The 25022-nt window shown below is 38.5% G+C and overlaps 3 protein-coding genes and 1 pseudogene across 5 annotated transcripts; 1 reads left to right on the top strand and 3 right to left on the bottom strand.

Annotated features, from left to right (window-relative positions):
- Nucleotides 1-1184: 1184 nt before the first annotated feature.
- Nucleotides 1185-2841, bottom strand: LOC149025209 (transcription factor MYB123-like). Its single transcript, XM_089143094.1, has 3 exons — nucleotides 2565-2841; nucleotides 2348-2477; nucleotides 1185-2182 (listed from the first exon to the last, which is right to left on the bottom strand). The coding sequence occupies exons 1-3, from the start codon at nucleotides 2698-2700 to the stop codon at nucleotides 1690-1692; spliced, it is 759 nt and encodes a 252-aa protein (XP_088999220.1). The 5' UTR covers nucleotides 2701-2841; the 3' UTR covers nucleotides 1185-1689.
- Nucleotides 2842-5877: 3036 nt separating this feature from the next.
- PIFI (post-illumination chlorophyll fluorescence increase) lies at nucleotides 5878-8299 on the top strand. Its single transcript, XM_089145431.1, has 8 exons — nucleotides 5878-6099; nucleotides 6459-6576; nucleotides 6896-6980; nucleotides 7068-7146; nucleotides 7319-7432; nucleotides 7557-7669; nucleotides 7830-7940; nucleotides 8039-8299. Exons 1-8 carry the CDS (start codon nucleotides 5994-5996, stop codon nucleotides 8156-8158), a joined length of 846 nt encoding a protein of 281 aa, XP_089001557.1. The 5' UTR covers nucleotides 5878-5993; the 3' UTR covers nucleotides 8159-8299.
- A 102-nt stretch (nucleotides 8300-8401) lies between these two features.
- Nucleotides 8402-11022, bottom strand: LOC149025207 (phosphatidylcholine:diacylglycerol cholinephosphotransferase 1-like). 2 transcript variants are annotated; one of them, XM_089145430.1, is made up of 3 exons: nucleotides 10730-11022; nucleotides 10163-10542; nucleotides 8402-10087 (listed from the first exon to the last, which is right to left on the bottom strand). In XM_089145430.1, the coding sequence occupies exons 2-3, from the start codon at nucleotides 10538-10540 to the stop codon at nucleotides 9629-9631; spliced, it is 837 nt and encodes a 278-aa protein (XP_089001556.1). In that variant the 5' UTR covers nucleotides 10541-10542; nucleotides 10730-11022; the 3' UTR covers nucleotides 8402-9628. The 2 variants fall into 2 exon arrangements, with proteins under 2 accessions (XP_089001556.1, XP_089001555.1); XM_089145429.1 differs by having other exon boundaries at nucleotides 10736-11022.
- A 10387-nt stretch (nucleotides 11023-21409) lies between these two features.
- On the bottom strand, nucleotides 21410-24218 carry LOC149025206 (putative clathrin assembly protein At4g32285 pseudogene; annotated as a pseudogene). Its single transcript, XR_016171704.1, has 2 exons — nucleotides 23829-24218; nucleotides 21410-23667 (listed from the first exon to the last, which is right to left on the bottom strand). The product of XR_016171704.1 is annotated as a putative clathrin assembly protein At4g32285 pseudogene (transcript).
- Between the last annotated feature and the right edge of the window lie 804 nt (nucleotides 24219-25022).

The following is a 25022-nucleotide window of genomic DNA, read 5'->3' as shown; positions in this document are numbered from 1 at the left end:
AGAAAAATTTTATAGAACCGTTGTTCGACCAATTATGATGTACGGTACAGAGTGTTGCTATTAAAAAGAATCATATAAATAAACTCAGTGTAACAAAAATGATGATGCTAAAATGAATAAGTGGCAAAACTAAGAAGGGTATGATAAGAAAATGATCGAATTAGAGTTGATCTGGGAGTTGCTCACATTCAATGAAGGCCTATAAATGCCCTTGTATAGAGAAGTGATGTAATCTAGATTGAAGGAACTAGAAGTGCTAGGGGTAAACCTAAGATAATCTTAAAAGAAGTGGTAAGAAAGGATATGCATAGCTTAGGCCTTATATCTAACATGACTTCAAATATAACTGATTGGAAGGCAATAATCCATGTAACCGACCCCATTTAATTGGGACAAGGCTTGTTGTTGTTGTCGTGTGTTGAAAACAAGAAAGGTCCCGAATAACATGATTTCACCCATTGGAGGAGACTTTTTGCCAATCACCTTGTTCAAATGTAACACCACACTTTGAATTGCATTTAGTATGACTGGTATTGACACATGAAGCACATATAGAGGGAGCAGGAGGTTTTATGGAAACAAATTGAACACATGGTGCCCCCAAAGGGTTTGCTTTTCGTGGAGTTGCTGTTATTGGTTTCAGAAAGTTCTTCTATTTTCAATTAAATTGTTAGATTTCTCAGCCAGTCTTCTTGTTCAACATTATCGAACACACTTATTCTTTCGTAGCAAGACATTCCTCAAATTCTTAAGAAAATATTGCGTGAGGATAAAACTGATCATCTGGTATTCAGAATGTAGACGAATGTTTCTGATAAGGGAGATAAAACTTATTTGTTTCTTATTTTATTCAATGCAGCTAAAGTAATTTCAGATAAAGGTAAGGCGCGCTATTTTTCTCCGGTAACTCTTTTAATTTCCATTAGTGGAAAGATAAAGTCTTCTCAGATCCCAGATAATGTTCAAGATTAAAGAAAGCATGACTGGCTCTCGTCCTATAAATGATCCGAACTCCCTGGTACCCACAAAAGACTAGAACTTGATTAGAAGAATTGAGTAAACGTACTCAATTGTTGACATTAAAAAGAGATATTCGTCATAAAATGTGATTTGATGATCTGATCAGACTTCTGGAGTAGTGAAGTAATTGATTCTCAGGTTAAGAAGGGTCGAGTGTACAGTATTTCGGATGCGAAAGAAATCTTGTTTGTATTGGCTTGTAAGCGACATCCCTCAGATTTGTGAAGTTACTGAAGTCAACAAAAGGTAAAAGACTTCCACTTTCTATCCACTAATGATAGTAAGTAAATAGACAAGATTTTTCTTTGCGCGGTGTTCCCCGCTGATTGTGGGAAGAGAAAAGATGTAAAGAATACGGTTTCCACGTAGGACAGATGTGCTGTGGATCCTTACCTGCCCTCGGATGGTCGTTGGGTTTTGTGTGGTTTGAATCCCAAGGTTATCATATCCCAAGGTTTTCACTTCAGAGTCAGAGAGAGGGAGAAAGAGACTGAGAGAGTATGCTTTGGTTAGATATCTTTCTAATGGTGTATGCTTGAAAAGCTTTCATGGCATTTTGAAAGCAAAGCAGCAGAAAAGTTCCACTAATTTCATCCTTGTGATGGACTGTAACACAGATGGAAAGAGACAGTTCTGAACCTTTGAGAGACGACAGCCCTATACTATGCATCATATGGTTGTATTTACTGATGGGTACATACTAATATCATCAGGGAAGTAGCAGAAAGGAGATTCCAACCAAGCCCACCTCTCTGAACCAATTTCATCAAATGACTCCACCCAAATGGAACTCAAAGACTCCAACAATGGCGGCAGAGATGGAGTATTATGATCATATACTTTGACTCCCAGCTTGCCATCTCCATTACTGTAGCTTCCCTTGTTGATGTTTTCTGTGACATCTTCTTTCTTATCACAAGTACTGGCTCCACCACATCCACTGGAATTGCTATTCTTAGGGCTTTGGTTAGCACTAGCACATAAGGTTGAAGGATTCGGTGGTGAATGGCAGATCACTTTCCTTCTCTTGTTACTACAATTGGAATTTTTGGAGCTCACCCTCTTGCAGTAATGTGGAAACTTTTTGGCCAGGTGGGTGTTCCAGTAGTTCTTTATTTCGTTGTCGGTTCGACCAGGAAGCCGACCTGCAATCAATGACCACCTTCACCACCCCCAGCAGAATGGGTCAGCTATATAGTCTCTGTATGATCAATTTAGGTTTCATTATTTGTTTGAGAAATTTCTTTTTTTTTTTTGGGATGGGGGGAGGGGGGAAGAGATGATGACCATGACGTGAAAGGATAGCTTTTAAAGAAGCAATTCTTACCGATTGCCAAGTAGGTTATGCATTCTGATGATTAGGTCTTCTTCCTCCTCTGACATCTCTCCATGCTTCAGGTTTGGTCTCAGATAATTCTTCCATCTCAGCCTACAGCTCTTCCCTCCTCTCATCAAACCTGGACAACAAAGGATAATTATGAGAATAACATAGAGATTCAGATTCAAGAACACCTAAATATTGAGTGAGACAGATATTTCTGTACCAGATCTCTTGGATACAGTTGCCCACTTCCCTTCCCCATGAGTCTCTACATATCTTGTGAGAAGTAAGTCTTCTTCTGGCTTCCATGGACCTTTCTTCAGCCCAGTCTCTTGCTTGTGGCTTCTTTCTTTTTCCATCTCTTATCTATCTAGTTAGCAAAATCTTTCTCTCCCTCTTATCTCCCCCTTAAAAAAGAGGACAGAGGGGATATACTCTTTGTTTTTGTGACAAAAGAGATTTGCAAGAAAGGGTTTAAATAGAGGGAGACATGGATGACTTCCCTTACTTATCAGTCACTCATCCTCTCCCTCGTGCATGTGTTGCTGTATTAATGGTGATGTTTCAATGATAGAAAGAGAGGTCCCAACTTTGCTTTCACTTTATCTTCCATCTTTTAATTTCTGTCCTTGAAGAAATTAATATATGATATCCCTTACCCTAAATAAACAAAAAAGTATATGATATCACATTCTTTTTTCTATCACATTCAAATCTAGCATTTTATGGACAAAATGATAATAAACTAAAGCCCACACCATTTTACTGTTATTTTATTCCCATGGTCAGACAGTTAGCTATTTTGTGGAAGACCAAGAGGTACTTGTACCCCCAGTTCTACATTGTATCTATGTGACCATGATATTATTTTGTATAAATTTTATTTTGGGTACACTCTGATGAACATCATTTGAATTTTGCCTAAAAAACAGAAGTAATGACCCCACATCCAAAATTAGTAGTTCCATACTAAGATTGGTGATAGATACCTGACAACTAATCTTAAAGTATATGTTTTATTCAAGTTTCTATACGGATAAGTGAGGTATTCATATATGCAAGAATAACAATGATAAAGATGAAAGAAATAATCCCACACCACTGAGTAGAAAAAAATGCATGACCATACATAACCCTCATGCACACAACCTCAAATAAAAACAAAAACTTATCTAGTTTCACATTCCATGTTTATGGCACCATTAGGTGACACTTGAGTTGATCCATCAATAATGGAAGCTTATCTCCTTCTACTTTTTTTTTTTTTTTTTAAAAAGAAAAAAAAGGGGGGGGGGGGGCTGCAAGTAGCTTTTGTTAGTTGAGGGCATTTATAATGCGGAGAATAGTGTCCTTATTTGTATAAAGAAACAAATCACAGAGAATAAAGTGTCCTGATGAAAGCTGAAGCATCCGTCCTTCTTTACCTCTCCACTCCCTCTAACAACTGTAGGATTCCTCTCGTCCATTGCTTTCCTCAAACATCAGCTTTCTCAGAGAATGATTTCATCTTCTTCATTCCTCTCTTAGTAACAAGACAAGCATGATTATATTTCAGTAATTCTTAAGACTAACCCAAAGCAGAATTCTACTGTATCAATGATTTTAAGGAACTCGGATTTTGAATTTTTTAAGGGTCCCTAGCTAATTCCCTACCATGCTTTGGATAATATCATATCAGATCTGACAGAGATTCTTTTCGTTTAGCAAACTTGTATGATCAAATATGAAACCTGATCATTCCTTCCCCTCGTTACTTCCATGATGTAAATTTTGACTTTCTCATTTCTACCCAAGAATCTCAGCTTTTAATGATGATCCCTAACGTATCCACTGCTAATTGAACTATGAGTTGAGCCCCGTGAGGATGAGGGACGATGATGCTTTAGTCAGAAGCTGCATGTGTATTCTAAGCAGTTTTTGTCATGACCTTATAGATGAAGAGTACTAGATGTACAAAGAACCAAAAACACACACACACACAGATCTATGTTTGAGATCGTATTCATAATTGAATGATCAATATAAGAATCTGTGAAATTAAACCCTACACCTCATTCAACACAATTATAATCAGTGAATGACATCGAAAGAAGAAAACAACTAGAACATTACGAATATGGTACTTCCATGTGCAGTGGGAAAGCTTAAAATGTGCCTTCATCATCAGATTTTCCTGATTCGTAGCCGTGCCATTATTGTCACTTATTATCATTTATCAAACCATTGGGAACGTTGGTCATGTGAAAATTGAAACTCATAATCATGGTATTGAAGTTAAGGGGTTATGGCCAGAGGGAAAATGCCAAGATTGCATGGCATAAAGGAGAGTGATCAGAGGCAGCAGCAGAGATGTCCATGAGAGAGAGAGAGAGAGAGAGAGAGGGGGAATTAGTAGCAGGCGAGTCCAAATCACTTTTATACTGCTTTCTTAACACTTCTTCACTACAAAAAAGAGTGGAACTGATGTGGAAGGGGTTCTATACCTAAATTATTTTCTCAGTATTCAAACGTGAGTCACACACCTATTGTGTGTCCAAATATATACAAAAGACAGTATGTATTTCCCTAATAATGCAAAGGTGATCAAACTCGTGGGAGGGCAACTACAATGAGTATGATAAGGGAGTGTCAATTCAGAGAGCCCAGGATGCAAAAGGGAAGGCAAAAGAGAAGCCGAAAAGATGGCAAACTTGCTTGCCACTGAGTGTCGGTGAGTGGTGAGAACACTACCATGAGAGAGCTAGCTCAATGCCCATTTTGAAATCCCAGTTTCTAAGGACTACATAGAAAATCCCATCTCAAAAGTAAAATCTGGAACAATATCGGGTAGACCCAACATGTCTAAGAGTGGGGTACCATGATGGGTTTAACAGAATCAAAGATTTAATGTCCCCATTACTCCTTTTTAATGATTGACACCCAAAGCTAATGTTATTTTCTATTTTGCACGCTGTTCAGGTCAGAAAGATGTTTTATGATATTGGGATTTCATTGCATTGGCAAAAGGACTTTTGAACATTAGGAGATAGGCCTTCTCCAAGAAATGCTCCTTCATCCTATGGTATCAGATTTTATTGATTTTTCTATCTTGATTCTTGTCATGGAACTCTGGTTTGTATAGTCTTTGAAGAAATTGGTATTTTGGAACGATAATGGGTGGAGGATAAAATCCGGCATTGGGTGATGAGGCTGGCAGAGCCATGAATTGTTCTTCATGTTCCCAAGGGAACTACCAAATGCTCTGTTAAAGTAGAAGCAGGATCCATGGTTAAGATTGTCCTTGCGAAAACCCTAATCAATTTCGGAGGAGCCAGATGAGCCCAATACTTAGCAGACGTCTATTTCAATCCAGGCACAAGAGAATGGGTTGTGGGGATGCCTGCCAACGTGGCGGTAGAGATGATAAGGTACTTCAACTTGACTCGAAAGTTCCAAAATTGAATAAAAATCTCTCCCTAAATCATCCGAGATATTTTTAATGGGTTTGTGTTTGTGGTTGATTCTCACTCACTATATCTGTATTGTCATGTAATGGATTAAGGGCAGGCACGCATTTCAACCCCAGTCTCTCTTCCAATTCACTCTTGGAAGAATCAATCTAACTAATCAGCCAGATCGAAAGCAACAGGTAACACTGATTCGAAGCGTTCTAATGGCGGCCTCGACTGCTGCAATCTTCTCTTCCACGTCACAGCCTCTGTTCTCTGTCCGGTCAGTCTCTAGTTGCGGTGCTGGTCCATCCTTTTCTAACACTAATGGTGTGTCCCTCTGTCTTGTGATAAGTTTTATCTTATTTGGATTCACCTTCTAGAAAAGCTTAATTTGCAGCTGGGCTTTGTTTTCACCTTCTTTTTGTTATTCTGGTTGATTTGATATGATTGTTATTATTCGCTTTCTGGGTTTAAGTACCTTCGAAGACACAACGGATGTCTGAACAACTTTGAGTGCAGACTTCGTAGTTAACGTTCCCTGTTTTTCTCGATTGATAATGGTGGAAATAATGGAGTCAGTCTAAATTAAACTATTTTAGTGGCAGAGATTGGGCAGGGGATTTTAAGTCTTTGTAGAACACTTCACCCATGATTGAAATTTAACACAAATATGTGCTTGAATGCAGCAAGCAATTTCATGGGTGCTCCCTTGCGGTTGTACCTTCCAAATCAGAAAGTCGTCAAGATTACCAGGCAAGTTAGGGCTGCTGCTGTTGCAACTCCTGCTGTTGAGGAAATCAAAGAGTAAGTGTCTTCTTTCATGGTTCTGCTTTGCAGCTAAGATCTTACAGGGAAACCATTGACCCGGTAAATATCAGGTGATTGGGTCCATATTCATAGTTTTAAGCATCATATTTGTCACTATTTGTGATGGCCATAATGGAAGTTGAGAACAGAATGTGTTTTTGTTGGTTTAGCAGGGTAACCAGTCAAAGTCATATTTTAATCTAGAGCATCTACCATGATCTATCTTCTATTGGTTCTGGTGTTATGTTGTTTGAGCTCCTTTTTTGGTCAAATTTCATAAGCTTATTTACTTGGCTATTGTGCGCTGGTTTTACAGGTATTCACTTTCAACATGGGCAGAATTTGACCTTGGAATTGTTCCTGTCTTCTGGAAAACCATGAATGGTCTTCCTCCTATGTCTGTATGTTGGGCAGTCAGACTGACTGATTCTGCTTATCTGGTTTTTGGTTTATACTGAATCTAATTTTTTGTATTCAATCCTTGACAGGGAGAAAAGCTCTCTCTTTTCTACAACCCAGCTGCAAATAAGGTTACTCCAAATAAAGAGTTTGGAATTGCATTTAATGGTGTGTTCTATCACTGTATGGTTGTTTGCATATCATTATGGCTAATAATGTACCACAGTTTCATTTGATTTTTTATTTTTTAGATTCAAAGTTTCTCTATAACCTTGTTGTTGTGTAATGTGTTACTTAAATCTAGGAATTTGTGAGGCTTATCTAGTTGTTCTGTTTGCAGGGGGATTTAATCAGCCCATCATGTGTGGTGGTGAGCCTCGGATGATGCTCAGGAAAATCAGAGGAAAAGCTGATCCACCCATATATAGCATCAAGATATGTGTTCCTAAGCATGGTTTGTATTGTTCTGTCAACAGCTATGTATTCTGGTCTTCTTTGTCTTCTTTTTGCTTGTTGAAACTTGGAAGTGAAATGAATGTTTCCTAGTGAACTAATGGAAATACCTTGCCTTGTGGCAGCTGTGAATATGATTTTCTCATTTACGAATGGAACTGAATGGGATGGTCCCTACAAATTGCAATTTCAAATTCCCAAGGCATGGCGAAACAAACAACTAGATTTTTTCAATGAGGTATTAACAACATTACTGCCTGAGCTTGGAGTGTTTGTAGTTGATACTTTTGCTGGTTTTCTACTAAATGCTTGGGGGAGCTCCACAGCAGAAAAGAATCTTGAGGTGAGAGTTATCCAATGAATAGAAATATTTTAAAGAACACTCATCATATGTGCAGGGTCTAGCAAAAGAAATGAGCAAAGATGGTGCATGCGACATGGCAATATTTCCAGACTCAAACGTTGTTGTTGATCGATGTGCCATGATCGGAAACTTGACTCTGGAAGGGGTAAGTCTCTTGTATGCTTATACTAAATCTTCAACCTTCTGCAAACTATTGAGGCCATGATTACAACATTTTTATTTTCTGAAAATGTACTGACACAGGGAGATCGGTGCCAACTGGACCTTGTACCAGGATGCATAGATCCAAGCTCTCCCTTTTACGATCCACTGGCTAATGTTGATGATGGATCATGTCCAATAGAGTCAGACACTGAAGCATAGATCCAAGCTCTCTCTTTCTTCCGAGTTCTCACTTATGTTACTGTATCATAAGATGGTTCAACTGCTTTCTTTTTTTTTCTTTTTCTAATCCCCTGTAGCATAAGTAGCAAGAAGCAGGAGTTACTGGCATTGCAATGATAATCATGATCATCTTCTAGCAAATGAGTGTAGACCACTTGCTTTTTTTTGGTTGTATTGGGATCATAGCCTACCTCCATGGGAGGGGGTTTGGTTGAAGGTCCATGAGTAGCAGGGAAATTTGAAATTTGTTTATCAACTTGAATCAGAAATGATGAACAAGGGAGCAACCTTGTTGAACAGAGTTGGCTCTTTGAACATACCAGGATTGTGATACACATTGATAACAATTTTGACATGCTAACCCCATGGTGTAAATGTGTAATATGATGGGGAAAGTGTCATCAAAGTCAAATTATCTTTCTTTATGGAAGAAGGATGCTATGTCAACTTTGACCAGTCACATAGATCAAATTCTAAGATCCACAAATTATGTTTCTTTTTGCAGGGACCATAACAGGTTAACTTTGACTTAGAATATTTCCCTCCTTCGGATTCACTATTACCTTTCTAAGTTGCTATTTCTCCAAAATATCTTACAAGATTTCATATTAAGGTAAGCTAATTTGGAAAGATACAAGCAGTGTGGAATTCTTTTTCATTCGATTTTAATTGAAAGCAAATTATAATAATAAAAAATTATGCTCCTTAATGTAAGTCAACCCATCAGATAAGGAAGATGAAAAAAAAAAAACTGATTATTGGAATTTTTGTATTATTTATATGGGACGAAATGAAGAAAGGGTAAAAATGGTCAGGAAAATGAGATACCCAGCTAGTTTTTTCTGACACAGCCCATATGTTCAGTGTTGCGTATTTGTACTGTACATTAATTATGTATGTAGCATTAATGCAATTTTCCAAAAATTGCAATAATGCAAGCAATTTCATGGCACTAGAAACATGTTTCAACCAACCACCACTTGGCTCCATAGCATAAATTTTGCTCAGATCTGGAAACAGTAAAGTCCAACAAGTGCAGCCAAGGAACATGGAAACCATTGTTGGTCGTTAGTTTATGGAGAGAGAGAATGGTGTGGCGGTGGCTAAAAGATGATGATCCCATGAATTGTTATTCCCTATAGTCGTATAATTTGCAGAACCTGTTTTCTTCTGGAGATAAATGCCCCCATTAATAGAAATAGAGACCAAACCAAACAAAAGGAACTAAAAATGAAAACCCTTCTGCAATTAGTACTAGGTTTGTATGTGTTCATCAAAACTTTTTCAGAACTTGATTACTTAATTAGGATCTTCATGGGTTACTAGGTTTCAGATTCATCCACAGCTTCATTACCACTCAACGCATGTATACAACAGATGCCATGGAGACAAGAAAAAAAAAGTTGCAGAAACATCCAAGACGAACTAGAGAGATTTTCTCTTACGCTTTTATAATCCCTCGACTAAATCTCCCCCAGGAAGAATGGAGGCTTTCCTACGCTTGTGGTCCTTTATGTATTTTCCGGCGAAATTGTCGAAGAGGAAACCTGCACCGACACCGACGGCCAAATCAATTGTGTAGTGACCTCTAGTGCCAAGCAACCTAATTCCCTGCAAAACGTTGAGCGTGTCGAACAGAAAAGCTAATTCCTTTCTCTGCATACGACGCATGTCAAGCGATGCTATAACCGATCCAGCAACGTGTCCTGAGAAGAAGAGGAAGAATGAAACATTTCCCACCGGAAAATCCACACCTGAACCTAAGAACCCTTCCGGCACCGGCAGCTGAGTCGAGCACCCAAGTATTCCTCTGCATGTGAACATGAAGAGAGTCGATATGGTCGCCCTTGGCCTTCCTTCCACTAACAATGTCCACAGAATATAAATCATTTGCATTCCCACAAACACCTGTGTTGCGTGGTTAATCAATATTAGAAACAGATCAGAAAACAAAAAAGGTATCCATCCATTTTGATTACTCACCGTGTTGAGAAAAGCGAGAAAGGTATTGAGAGAAGGACGATCGGTCAAGTAGCGATGGAGAGAGCGGGTAAAAACGAAACCCAGATCGAAAGGAGCAGAGGAAGAAGGAATCATGAAAATGGTATACTCCACGGCCATGAAGAACAGCAAAGACAGAGCAAACATGCATGGAATTGGATGGTACCTCACCACATCCACCGCATCCTCCATTGTCCAACCCAACAAAAAAATCGTCTTACCCACCTTCTGATCCGTTTTTTTGGTCATGATTTCTCTTCCGCCACCGATTAAGCCGTTATAGGGTTTGAATTTCTTGGTTGCCTTGTTGACAACAACGCCATTAGAACGATGATGGAAACCGTTCCCTTTCTTCGACATTACTGAAAATTGGAATGTACATGAAAGAATGTGAGGTAAGTCGCTATAAATGAGGTCAGTACTGAGTTTCAACAGTAGGGGCGGAGATACCAATGAGAACAGATGGGACCTCTGTGGCTATTTCTACAAATTTTACAATTCGAAATGCGAAAAACACACCCAAAAACAGAAAAAATGAGAAAGTCTTACTCTTACCTGCGAAGGTTGGATTTCACTTGAGTTGTTAGGGTTCTGCTTCTGCGGGCCTTGAAGAGAGACATGAGACAGAGAGCAGATGAAATGGTTCAGAACAAATCGACCATTTCTGGCGTTTGATTCGTTACCCAGTTCCTGTATCCCACCACACCACAGTACGATTCCAATTTCCAATCCACGTCTCTCTTTTTTTTTCGATTTATGGATGAGATGGGCCACCAGCCATCGGCACAATAAAGTCAGTTGCACCAACTAGGGCTAATAGCTGTAATTGAGGTCAACACACTCACGCTTCTCATCACATTAACTTCACGGCATTGTCTTTCTTATGATAAGATAGATAAGGGTCCTTACTTCCTACCCAGAAAAAGGAAAATTTGGATCTGGATTCAGTTTCAGTTTGGCACCTTTTGTTTGGAAAGTTGGGGTAGACTTATAATGGAGCATGTAATGCTAACGGAAATCCTAATCCAGATTTCGATCGCAGACCTTTTGCCAACAAATTGTTGAAGTTGAATCCGAAAACATGTGAGCCTTATGTAATAGGGTGAACAAGAAAAAAAAAAAAAAAAAAAAAAAACTATAGAAAAATATTAAATGTGAGTCTCACTTTTGATGAGCATGGAATGACCAACAGGGGTTGGTCCAAGTGGTAAGCAGCTTGGTTTGCTTAAGCAAGGTTCTGGTATCGAAACCTTGTGGATGCAAAAAGTCTCCGCTGTGAGACTCACCCACCACAGCCAGGTGTGCGACCCGGGTCGAACACCGGATTAGTAAGGGCAAAGCCTTGAAAACTGGGAAAAACAAAAAACAGCATGGAATGAAAAAGTTAACGTGTCACCTCACCGGACAATCTACCCAATCAAACATACCACATTTTTGGGATTTTATGGTAATTTTTATTTTTTTCAAAATTTTTTCTGCCCATTTTTTTCCCCTCTTAACTTTATTCCAGCAAATAAACATTGCTTTGTTATATTGGTTTGTTCATTGATTTATGATTGGGTTTTTAATTTCAATGTGGGTTACATTTTATACAGGAAAGAAAATTACAGAAAAATCTGATTCTTCGTTTCCTATTCCTTAGGTAGATTGATCTGATTTGGTTTCATTTCGGTTTATAGGCTGATTCAGATTTCTTTGGATTAATTCTTACATTTATTCTTAATTAAACTCTACTTTAAACTGAATGATATTTGATTTATATTTTCAGTGTTCAATATAGTTCAGTTAGATTTCATAGTCCTTTTTTGTATAAATGTGTTTTTTATATATTAAGAAATTAGGGATGAGGATATTACATACGCCGTCAGTAAAGATTGAACCGTTAGATTTCATAGTTATTGTAGCTCAAATCAAAACTTCTCTGAAAAAGCATTGCTAGGATTTGATCCCAATCATTTCAGTTTGGTCAAACTGATTTGCTTGGTTGAGTTTTGCTTTCAACACCCCTTCTTCTTGATGGTGCATATTCTAGCTTTCTTATTCATTTGATGTTCTACTTCTAAGTGGGTTACTAGTGATAGTATTCAAATTCAATAATCATTTTGGTAAGATCTATTAAACACAACAAAAGTTTAGTTTAATACCCAAAAAAAGTTGAATTGAGATTTTATGATTAAGAGAAAATTAGCCTTTAGAAATTTATATATCTATTTACTTTACTAAAAGTAAGTTTGAAATTTGCTCATCTGACTTTTCTAAATTTGACCATGTATGAGAAAGCGCTTTATTCTCTTCTACTTATCACAAACTAACATTCTTTTAGCACATCTTATAGTGAGAATCTTGACCGGAAGAGATGACATTTTCAGCATCAAAATGACAATTGGCAATGGTATTTGATGAGTCTAAGAGCACCAGTGAAAAATAAAAAGATTTAAGAGGCGTAAGACTCATAGTGGTACCCTGTGCCTCCCTCAGTATTCATGGTCAATAAGTGTCCAGAAAGAATAAAAATGTTCTCCGTCGAGGTCGCTGATCTAGACTCATTTGATTTGGTCAGAAGTCGTTGATCTGAATTCATATTTGATTTGGTCATCGGAGACCAAATCTCATCCCCTAAACTAGGTAATTGTGACATGAAATATCTTTATTAGTTTTGTTGGTTCAATTTTTTTTTTTAATTTTTAATTTTTTTTTTTGGAACATGAGCTTTTCTATATTTGGGGGAGGGACAGTATTATATGTATATATGCTGCCGCTAGAATTTGAGCCCCCACCTCTCCATTGAGGGATGAAATTCTTGACCGTCCTACTAACCCTCCACTAGCCCAAATAGTTTTGAGTAAGAAGTATTGACCAACCACAGTGGAATACAAATTTGATCTGAAAGTGATAGGTAGATATTAATATATTAGCGAGATATCAAGAATTTTAAGATTGAGTTTATTAAATTTAATCATAATCATGGAATTTCTTTTCCTACGTTATGGAAATATACTATTTTTTTTCACTTTTTTTCCAATTAAAACTGAGCTTTTATATTAATAACAATGGAAAAAGAAAAAGAATTACAATTACATACGAAAGTTCGGCAGCCAACCATGTATCACCAACCAATCAGCATAAAAATTCGCCTCTATGGAGATGCTGAGACACACACCAAGGAATTTTATCCAGTCCATTTCTAATATAGATGTGTTCTAACATCTCATCAAAGGGTTGAGGTCCATTGACAAGTCATATCAAAGGTTTGTGATTAAATTAAAAAGAAAATTTTTGATGTAATTTATAAATAGACTTCAACCCTTTGATACGATGTTAAGACACATGTCACACATCCACAAGGTCCATTTTCTTGTAGAAAGGTCCATAGTCCATACATCTCTCTAAATAAGTAATATCCTCCAGTAGGCCCATTACTTTTCATGGGATTTTAATCTCCGCCCACGTATCACCATCTGCATACCTCTACAAATTGCTAGTTGCTCGGTCAAGACAACTTTATTAAACATTTTTATCCATGAATCTACTCATCTTCATATTTTTATCCCCTACAATTACCTTTCTTATATTATTTATTTACTTTAGATCTAAACCTGTCTTATACAAGCACCTCAGCTATATCTTCAGGATAATAGATGGCCTTTCCCTCCAATCTCGTACGGCCTCGACCCACCTTCAACATCTCATGCATGTTTGTGAGTATGAATTTAGGCAGAAGATAAGGCAAAGTGATGACAAGAAGCTGATGATAATTCTGCTTTCTTTCACAATTGTGTCAAAGTTCATCAAGCCAGAAATTACATTAATTCAATTCAAAATCAAAGGGGTGATTGGCTGACGTTTGAGGTGGAGATTAGGAATGAAGCAGCTGGATACTTTGAAGAACAAGGTATGAGAACCCCTCAGGTAGTTTGCATTGATCTTGCATTACCCATTGACTGGCACCTTAATTTTATAAAGCAGAGCAATCTTATTCGGCCTTTTACTCCAGAAGAAGTTCAAAAGGTGGTCTTCGATGCTGACAATCAAAGTTCCGCTGGCACAGATGGTTGTAGTGCTTATTTTTTCAAGAAAGCATGGCCTATTATTAATGATGATCTTTGTAATGCCATTATTGATTTTTTTTTTTTGGCAAGCCTTTTCTCCCTAATCAAGTAAGGCTTTCTAAACTTACCTTGATTTCCAAAGGGGAGATCCATAATTCTTTAGTGATTACCGACCCATTATGATTAGTTCATTTTTATACAGATTTATTGCCAAGCTCATATCTAACAAACTCAAGTCAGTGATTCCCAGACTGGTTGGGAAAAATCAGACTACCTTTACAGAAGGTAGGCATATCACAAACAATATTTTGGTGTGCCAAGAGCTTCTTCAGGGATATCACGGGCATGCCTCGTTTCGTTGGAAATGTGGATCTCCAAAAGGCTTATGACTCTGTATAGTGAAGTTTTCTTTTCACATTGCTTCTTCGTATGCAATTTCCTTCTCTTTTCATAAATTGGGTGGTTCAACTAGTAACGAATCCTTATCATGTGGTGTTTTTAAATGGTGCTCAGTCCCCCTGCTTTACTGTTAATAAGGGTCTTCGGTAAGGATGCCCCTTTTCCCAAACTCTGTTTAATTTGGTGCTTCAAGTGTTTACTGACACTCTATCCATGGCTATCTACTGGGGTGAATTGAAGTATCATCAATTTTGTGAGAAGCAGAAAATTACTACTATATGCTTTGTTGATGACTTGTTTATTTTTAGTAGATCATCCGTTGCAAATGTGACATGTCTTGACAAGGTCTTAAGCGACTTCTCAGCAAAAATCGGGTCTTTCGGTGAACAGGGATAAATTAGCAATTTTTTTTCTCCAAGATTCCCCAACTGATTCAAGAAGCTTTCAACAATCTTTCACGTTCCCGATTGGTGTCTTGCCGGTTCGTTATCTTGGTGTTCCTCTTACTTTGAAGCATCCTACTCCAGCGAACTTTGCATCTCTTATTGCCAAGGTGGAGGGTAGGTTAAATGCTCGGAGGGAAAAATCTTTATCCTATGTGGGGCAGTTGGCATTGATTAAATTTGTCCTTTACAACATTATTGGGTATTGGGTGCAGTGTTTTAAGTTACCTCAGAAGGTGGTGTAGTCCTTGGAGCGATCCATGGCTTGTTTCCTATGGTAGGGTGCTAAAGAAAGTGGGTCAATTGAAGTTTCTTGCCAAAAGATCTACAAACCATTCAAAGAAGGTGGCTTGGGCATTAAGGATATTTCCATTTGGAATTTGGCAGCCTTGGCAAAGCAACTTTGGCTCATATGCATGAATTTGTCATCTCTGTGGCAAACTTTTGTTCGACACAAGTGGTTGAAGAAGAACACTATTTGGTCCTTTCCTCTACCGAGTCGATGTTCTTTCTCTCTTCGGGCCATATTGAAGGTTAGACCACTGATTATTCATAAGATTCGGTACTTAGTGCATGACGGATCCACCATATCAACTTGGTTTGATCCATGGTTAGAATCGGATCCACTTTATAGCCTTGGGTTGTTGGTGTCTACTGCGGTTGGCAAGGAGCCTCATTCTCGCATTTCAGACTTGATGGGTGATTATGGAACGTGGAATGGAGAGGTAAATGATCCTGTGATTTGTGACAAGTGGCTTGAAATTTCTAAGACGCTTATATTTTGTTGTTTGGAGGGGCACAGGACAATGTGGTCAACCAGTTCGTCAGAGGAGTTCACTATTAGTTCGGCCTATAGTATGCTTCGTCAAGCAGGTGGAGAAGTGGGTTTGTATAATGTGATTTGGTCTTTTAAAAATCCAAAACGGTTCACCTTTGTTGTTTGGCTAGCCTGCCTTGAGTGCCTTCCTACCAAGGATCAATTAATCTCATAGGGTAGGAATATTGACTCAACTTGCTTGTTATGCCAATCAGTAGGAGAGTCGCATGATCATATCTTCTTCTCTTGTCCTTTCTAGTTTGGCGTTTGGAGCCGTCTTGTGATCCTTCATGGACTCAAGGATCTTGGTCCTCTCTTATGGGTGGACGCTTTGCAATGGTGCATTGAGCATTTCAGGGGATCTGATAGCTTGAATGATGTGAGACGATTCAGCATGTTACCATGATTTACTTTATGTGGCAGGAAATGAATAATCATACCTTTCAGTAGGGTTCTCGGAGTGAACTCAACATCTTTTACTTAGTGGCTACGATGACCCGATTACGGTTTCAATTTGCAAAGCTAGTGGTGGAGAGATAGTTCTTCTCTAGTTAGGGTATTTCGGTTTCTTTTGCCCAAGTCAAGAGTTTTGCCCATTATTGGTTACCACCGTCATGGGGTTGGATCCTCTGATCAACTGTGACAGTTCTCTCCAGAGACATATTGGAGGATATGATACTATGGCTCAGAATTGCAGAGGTGATGTTATTTTTGTTTGTGCTGATGGCTGTGCTAATGTGGGTGTTTTTCATGCTGAGATGCTTGTAATTTAGTGTGGTTTGCAGTTTACTCGACAATACTGCTGTAATAAGGTTTTGGTGCATTCAGACTCCCAAGTGGCAATTAGGACTCTAAATATTACACATTATTTACCGCCCACATTAATTAGGTTTTGGTATTTACCGCCCACATTAGTGAATATTACACATTATTCAGGATATTCTTCATTTGAGATCTTTGTTTCAGGAGTGTATTTTGATGCATGGAGTTAGAGAGACTAATAGGTGCACGGATTGTTTAGCTAAATTGGCAATGGCGGACCAAGAAATTTTGTTGGATTCTGTCTCTTTGCCTGCTCAACTTTAACAATATGTTGTAGAAAAGCGGTAGGGTCGCAGGTTTTTTAGAATATAATCATGTATTATTGTATGTACTCTATTTATTTCTAATAATATAAAGTTTCAATTTCCCAAAAAAAAAAATCTTCAAGATAATTATTAGGATGGTGATACTTGGCAACGTTATAAAATTTAATGGTCAATATTAAAACCCATATTAGGAGAAAAAACTGAAAAATCTCCAATATCTCCCCGACCTTGACTCCGACCTTGACTCCTCTTTCCTCTCCTGTTTTTGCAAAGGATTTTCCACCCATCACTCTCACTTTTCTGTTTTTCCTTTATTTACATCATATTCACTACGCATGTGATTCACCTCTACCTTTATCGTGGCCTTTTTTTGTTTTTGATCCCATCTCTGCTCATTTTTTTATTTTTATATATATTTGTTTAGAATCTCTTTGAAGGACAAACACCAATCCACCGATCTTCCATGGTTTACCTCCTTGGCTACATTTGTTTGCAAATGTGGGGTGGGAAAAAAAAATGTAGGTCCCATGTGTAGTGGGGTAAGGGAGAAGAAAGAAAAAAAAGAAAAAGAAAGGATTTTGTGGAAAAATGATAGTGGTGGGTCCCACTTTTTACTTTTTCCAACTTTTTCACAAAGTCTTACCAAATATGTGAGGTTTTAAAATGGCATTGGGTGGGAAGGTTGAACTGCCACATCAGTAGACAAGTTTCCTTGAATAAAAAAATTTTATTTTTCACTTTTTCACTCCAAGCAACCAAACAATCTACCATTGTGGCTGAGGAGGCCGGTGGGAGAGTTTTTATGAGACTATAATTTGATTTGTAATATTATTGTATTATTCCTTTTATATATATTTATATATTCTCTTTGGTTTCAAAAAAACAATCTACCATTTTGAATTTAAGAAAAAAATAAAAAATTACACTATTTTCAAGAATTTTCCTATCTCACTTTTATTCTAACAAACAAACCTTATTATTTGATTTTATTTTTTTTTTAACCAAAAAACGAAAAAGAAGAAGTTAGATTGTTAAAAAAGTTCACTGAAAACCTCTACGGTGTGTTTACGGGTCTTCTCCGCGAACTGCACCGTTCTTTTTGAAGTTTAAATTTATTTTAGGGTAATTTTCATTTGGACCCCCTAAGGTTTGATAGATGTCATTTTTAGTCCAAATAAATGAACACTTTGCATCTGCCTCCCCTGAGGTATCCAATAAGATCAATTAAGGACAAATTATAATTTTTATGACTAAAATATCCTCATATCTATTCTACTGTAAGATTTGCATAATGTCTTCGCAATTAAATCCAATGGTGAAAATCAAAGGAAAATTCCCATCTTATAAATTTATGAAATATTCAACTTTTCAATATAAAATCAAATAGTGGGTTCACCAGTAAAAACAAATTTTTATAAGAATCTTCTTCTCCCCTGAAAACACGTTTTTGTCACAGTTGCAGGAATCCCTCTTGATTCGACGGAAGCGGGAAGGCACTAGAATCCGAAGGGTTGTTTTCACTTTTCGATGACAAATTGAATATTGGCTCCACCTCCACGCGAAGTTTGGAGATAATTCTTGAGAAAGACAAAGGATTGAAAAAGTCAAGATCTTGCACTGTCGTTGATCGCTGGCGGAGAAATCAGCCAGAACTTCCATGCTGGTGGTGGATGAAACGAGTAAGGGAAGACTGGCAAACCCAGCGGCAAGGGAAGGAAAAGAATCACCACCACCACCAAAAAGGGATTAGCTGGGTTTTCATATATTCTTCAAGAAAACAACCATTGCTGTCTGGACAAGCAAGTTCGGTGGTGGCAGCCCATTCCCATCCCAGTAATGATTTTTGAAAGTTATCTCCAGCAAGAAAATGCAAATAGAACAGTAAAAGGAAAATCGAGGGCTATTTTCAGCCGTCTTTGTTAGTGCTTTTTCTCTAGATTTTTCACCCTTTTTTCTCTTCCTTCAGATTCTTGGTTGGAGGTGAACGAGATTTTTTTTTTCTCTATAAAATACAGAGGATTAGAATAAATATCTGCTAATGGTTTATCGAGACAGTATGCTCACACTGGTGGCAGAAATAAAGCTGATATGCGGGTGCGCCACCACCAATTGCTCCGCCCAATATTCCGGCAAATGAGCAGAGACGTTTCAGGGAGAAGAAGAGTCTGATCACCTAACAGATATTTTTATAAAAAATAGTTTTTACAAGTGAACCCACATTTATTTGTTTTTATAATCAAATGTTTAATAATTCATAAATTTATGTAAATACCCCATTCTTTTGATTTTCACCGTTAGATATAATTGTAAAGACATGATGCCAATCTTACGGTAGAATAGTTGTGAGAGTATTTTGGTCAAAAAAATTATAATTTGTCCTTAATTGATCTTATTGGATAAAAATGACAATGATCAAACCTCAGGGGGTCCAGATGAAAATTACCCTTTATTTTATAAAGAAAAAAAAATACAAAAGACCTGAAGAATTTTATAAGGATTAATTAATAAATGAGACATCATTAACAAAAAGAAAATGTTATAAATTACGGTTGAAATTCAGTCCACTAGGTTGATTTTCATAAATATATTGTCAACTAATTCTAATGGTTGTCCTATTATCTTTTTATCCCTTTTTTTTTACTCTCCTAACCCTGCTAGATGTATGAATATTTGTATTCAAGATCGCATAGTAAAAGATGATGATGAACGTAACTTCTTTAGGATCTATTGGAGAATAAACGCAGCAAAATCTCTTTTTTAATTTCCACGTTGAACAAATTTAAACTTGAAGTTGATTCTATGATCAACTTGATGCTGGATCTTCTCTTATAGACCCCTCCTATTCACTAGTCGAATAACCTTTTGAACTAACTTAGAGAATAATGTGATCAAAATTAGGATTTAGAGGAAGACCTAACATCTTTATATAGACAAACCCGTTAGATCGTCCATCCAAATCTATCAGTCCTTATTAACCCACATTAGCCAGTTCATAAAAGATTTTTAATAACCATATATTACCCCTATCAAACCAATAAGGAAATCAAATCAAAGAAGTCCATCTTAAATAAAATATTTTATTAATACTTTAATGTTAGATTCATAAAAGATTCGATAATGAGATTCAATTTTTAGGTGAGGAATTCTCTTGGCCAAGTGCATTGTGCTGGATTTGCTAGGAGAGAGTGATGAGATGATTCAGGAATAGATTATGGCCTGTTTGGTTACATGAGTCTGGAAATTTCAAATATCTAGAGATTTCAAATCTATGGAGTTATAATTTATAAAATTAGATGTTTGGTTGTGGAATGAAATATGAGGATTCATCCTAAAAAACTATTTGATCGACAAGATTTTTGTGAATGTGCAAATGTATAGTTTTTTTGAAATATCTGGATTTCACCCCTTACCCATAAATCTACAGATTCACCTTTTTAGTATAAAACTAAAAAGGTGAATCTCTTAATTTCATGAATCTAGAAATTTTTACAAATAAAACTAAAAAGGTGAATCTCTTAATTTCGTGAATCTAGAAATTTTTACAACCAAACGGGTATATTTCTCAGATTCATGAATCCAAAGATTTCAAATCTCTGGATTCATGTAACCAAACAGGCCCTAAAACTTCTTATTTATGGGAGAAAGGCTCGCCCATAAAGCAGAACATATACACCGACACCCCTTTTTCTTTTGCTGTTCTCTTTGTTTTTATTTATGCAAATATATTTTTTTGGATTTATTTTCCTTTTATTTTGTTTGAAATTAATAATTTTATATTAAGGAGTAAAGACTAGATTTTGGATATTTTCCACACAACTGGCCATGCGATCATACATCCACACTTACATAAGTCTGAAACCCACACTTCTCTGCCCTCATTTCGGATGTATAGCAGTATGGGCAGGCTAGATAGAGAAGATTTAAGACTCGAAGACTATTACATACATCACACTAAGAACATTGCATCTATTACTACTTTACTATGAGGTGTTGGTCATCACCAAGTGAACAACAAGAATCATCTTAGAGATTATTGTTTGAATGAAACAAAAATGGAATGCTCAAAATTTTGGATCCTAGAAAGTGGGCAACAAGTTAATAGGCTTTAGGGATGATTGGTTGAGATGCTCCTTCCAAAACCACCACTAACAACGGAAGAAAACCAAACAAAGGCATGAATTCTTCTAAAGCTTCTGGCATCTAAGAAAAGAGTTGTTAACATTTAAAACAAGAAGCACATTTATCACCATCTTCCCCGTGTGGAACGAGGGACCTTTCATCACCCAAATTACCGATGGAGATCACCCAAATTATTTCTAACCAACACAGAGAACCCTTTACTGCAGAATATAAATTTGGATCCGGCGTAGTGACTGAACATGAAATCACGGGGAAGGTATCAGAAACCTAAGATATCAATATGATCTTACGGATCCCGAAGACCATGTAAAAATTTTCATTGATACATATTCAACAACTATGACAAAATCACCACACAGTTCTTTCTTTATCCAGCTCCCCCCTTCCCACTTTCCTCCGTTTTCAACACACAACTAAGAACCCAAATAAACATATATGACTGAAAGGAACAGAAACACCAAATGCAACAGGCTTGCAGCATTAATTCATACATGATTTGTGCAAAAATATTCAGTACTGTTAGAATTAGAAATCAGTAGGGCGTATAGTAGTACCCGCCGGCTCCCATGCCATTGACGGCGGGTGGCATTCCATATGGCATAATTTGCGGTGGGCCTCCTGCATAACCCCCGCCACCCATCTTGGCCAAACTGACTTGACCTTGCATCCCATCCCTTGCGTATTGCTGCCAAAGCTGCTGCTCCTGGACAAGCAACTGCTGTTTCTTCTCCATTTCTGCCATCTGCACATAAGAAGGAGCTGGGAAGTTCAGGGATGCTGCGAATGGGTCCTGAGGACCTACTGTCTGAACTGTACCATCTGGAGCTGGAAGGGCCAGTACTGGTGTTGAACTCTTTCCAGGCCCAGGCAATGCCACACTGCTCGCACTTCCTCCAGTCAATTGAGAAGTGCTTGTGTGCTGCCTCACTGCACCTTGGTCATACATGCCATTTAGTAGCAATGGATCTAATCCACCACCCAATGCGGCTTTCTGCTTTGTTAGGTTGCTTGCAGTCTCCACCAAAGCCAATTCCCAATCTGCCTTTCCAGGTTCAGCGGCCGGTGTTTGCCAAGCTGAAGTTACTTCATTCTGTCCTCCAGAACCATCTGATGGGAATGCTTCCCAAGACCCATTTGCATTGCCATTAGCCGGTCCAGAAAACAAAGCCAAGGCCAATCTATTTTCCTGATCTTCAGCAGATACGCCGCCATCTCTTAGATCCACCAAATCCTGTGTGACTGGAGCAGGAGGGGGTGGTGGTGGTTGGGCTTTAAACTCGGGCTCAGGCGGTGGTGGACTGTAATTCTCTGGTGCAGGGAGTGCTTTAATCTCATTCATACTTGGTTCCGGCTCCTGCTCTTGAGGAGGTGGGGCAATTTCCTCACGGCCTCTCTCTGGGCTCTTGGGCCTCCTTGCTCTGTCCCTCATAAACTCCTCCAGCGTCTCCAAAAGCTTGTCTGTAATCTTCTGCACTACCGGGTACTCAGACGACCTTGCAAGCCCAGTATCCTTACACCACCCGTAAAAAGCCACAAGCTCATCTATCTGCTTAGCGGCACTGGCGTAGGCCTCAAAAGCTTTCACACAATCCGCGTATTCCATGTCAAAGAACTTATCAAGCAACACCGCCAATACCTCACAGATCTCGGCATAGAGCTGGAAACTCTCCTTAACAATAGGGTACAGAGCAATAAGCACCATTCTACTGTTCTTAGCCGCTCCCGTGGGACGACACGCCAAGAACCGATCGAGAAGTCGTTGCACCTGACTCATCTTACCCAAAACCCTCTCGGGCTTCATGTCCCTGAGTGGAGTCTGCGGCTTCTTTTCCTCCCGCTTCGATTCGTTTACATCACCGTAAGATCTCGAGCGACGCATCCCACCATACCCAGGTTCATCTCTGAACTCTCCATAATCATAATCATACCGCGACGGTGGCGATTTGAATCGATCCTCTCGGTTCCCAACCCGATCATCTCCGCTACCACTAGCTCTCTGTTTTTGCTCGTACATTATACACTCGAGACGCTGATCGAGATAGAGGGCGTAAGTCCGAACGAAAGCAGAATGATCCCATGAATTAGAATGCGCCTCATCGCGAAAATCAGACATGTTCAGAAGACGAGTCCCTCGCCTGGTGGCGTAAAGCACCTCCTGCTGAAACACGGGATCTCCATCGGCTAACAGGCGATGCACAACCATGAGTGCCTTGAGTGCGACGATCCAATCACGAGTCTTGCCGAGCCTCCTAGACACCATAGTAACACAGGCGTTTACATAACCTCTGGAATTGGCAGTAAGGCTCAAGATCTCCCTGATATACTTCTCATCCGCCGGATCGTCATCGTGACTCGTGGCCTTCACGATAGCGACCTCCAACTCCGGAGCCGTATCACTAGCAACTTTCGCTATTCCGATACTCGTCTGATCCTTAATGGCTCCGATCGCCTTTCTGATCGTGCTCGGTGCCATCACCGCTGACTACCGCCACCACTGCCGCCGACGCCGGTTCTTGTTACACTTGGTAAAAACTAAGATAAAGCTGCAACACTAGATGTCTAGATCTTCGCAGTTCATATATTTCCGAAACAGCCCCAGCCGATACTTTGTAATGTAAATCCTCAATGAAATGAAATGCACTAAAAGAAAAACCAGAAATTTGGAAAATGGAAGTCGCAGTTGTTTTTAGGGCTTATTATTGTAAACCTAACCTGCCAAAAGACGCCGATCTGCGAGTTGAGTTGACCTGAGCAGAGAAAGACAAAGACGGAAACCGATGGAACTAAGCAGAGGTGATTCAGATCTTGGTAGACAATATAGCTTCGAGGCTGCGAGAGAAACGGATTCGGCTTGAGAGTTAAGAGAAAAAAATCCAGCAATTACGGGAACTCCGGTTCTGGATAACGCTTTTCCGAGTTCTACTCTTGAGATCTACCTTTCCTGCTTATGATCCAGAGACGAGACTCTCGAGCAAGAGAGAGAGAGACAGAGAGAGATTCGAAAATCGCGGAAGGCCAAGCGACGAGGAGGAGTGAGGGAAGGAAGATGATTATCAAAATACAGAAATGGAATGGGGGAAGCGTTGCTTATATCTCAGCCGTACGAATAGATCGAAGATTTGATCTTATTTGGGAGACGGCCACCTTTCAATTTTTTATTCAAGATAAAATGTTTCTGTTTTCTACCAGAAAAAAAAAAAAAAAATAAAAAATAAAAGAAAAATGTTTTTATTTACCGTACACGGTACACCGCGTTGAGTTTTTACTTTTTTTTCTTTTTCCAACTGTTGAATTTTTACCAAAAAAAAAAAAAAAAACACCCCGTGGAGTTAACGCCGTCACGTGACTAAGTGATGGAAGAAGGTGGCCATAAATTGTTGACGGTGTAAGTGAAACCATAATTTTTTTTTTTTTATAAATTATAAAGTAATTTACCCAGAAACAGAGTAGGAAGAGTTATCCTAAAATTAATGTCATTCTTTTTCTCTGAAAATTTATCTATAAAACTTTTATCAAAAAACAATTTATCCAAAAAATTAATGCCATGTCTAGAGTTAGACCTTGTAGGAGGAAATTAAACATATTTTTTTTTTTTGGTAAAAAAGTTTCATTAAAGCGGGGCAGGAGCCAAGGTTGAGGAATACAACCAAGGAATGGAGAGTGGCCAAACCGTCGAGCCCGTAATCGACGTAGCCTTCCGAGCTAGGACATGAGCAATTACATTGCAAGACCTAGGTATTACATCAAATTTGACCTCAGACAACAGGGTTCTTAAGGTATGTATGTCCTGGATTATGGGATCCAAATCTTGTGGAATGATTGTACTTGGCTGGTTTAAGTATCTGATGAGAGTTGCACAGTCGGATTGGAAGATAACCTTGTCCATACCGATACCCAAAGCCTCCT

This window comes from Hakea prostrata, chromosome 2 (genome assembly GCF_041222555.1).
Source record: "Hakea prostrata isolate BN-2017 chromosome 2, UWA_Hpros_2, whole genome shotgun sequence".
Classification (NCBI taxonomy): domain Eukaryota; kingdom Viridiplantae; phylum Streptophyta; class Magnoliopsida; order Proteales; family Proteaceae; genus Hakea; species Hakea prostrata.
Note: the sequence above shows the minus strand (reverse complement) of the source record. Positions and strands in the feature narration are given on the sequence as shown.

What these genes read in the sequence shown, in the direction of transcription:
- LOC149025207 (XM_089145430.1), bottom strand. Translation starts at nt 10,540, where the DNA reads ATGTCGAAGAAAGGGAACGGTTTCCATCATCGTTCTAATGGCGTTGTT. An exon ending in TTCTCGCTTTTCTCAACACG is followed by an intron (nt 10,088 to 10,162) that starts GTGAGTAATCAA and finishes CACGCAACACAG; the next exon opens with GTGTTTGTGGGAATGCAAAT.
- LOC149025209 (XM_089143094.1), bottom strand. Translation starts at nt 2,700, where the DNA reads ATGGAAAAAGAAAGAAGCCACAAGCAAGAGACTGGGCTGAAGAAAGGT. An exon ending in AACTGTATCCAAGAGATCTG is followed by an intron (nt 2,478 to 2,564) that starts GTACAGAAATAT and finishes TTTGTTGTCCAG; the next exon opens with GTTTGATGAGAGGAGGGAAG. An exon ending in CATAACCTACTTGGCAATCG is followed by an intron (nt 2,183 to 2,347) that starts GTAAGAATTGCT and finishes GGGGTGGTGAAG; the next exon opens with GTGGTCATTGATTGCAGGTC.
- PIFI (XM_089145431.1), top strand. Translation starts at nt 5,994, where the DNA reads ATGGCGGCCTCGACTGCTGCAATCTTCTCTTCCACGTCACAGCCTCTG. An exon ending in ATCCTTTTCTAACACTAATG is followed by an intron (nt 6,100 to 6,458) that starts GTGTGTCCCTCT and finishes GCTTGAATGCAG; the next exon opens with CAAGCAATTTCATGGGTGCT. An exon ending in GAAACTTGACTCTGGAAGGG is followed by an intron (nt 7,941 to 8,038) that starts GTAAGTCTCTTG and finishes GTACTGACACAG; the next exon opens with GGAGATCGGTGCCAACTGGA.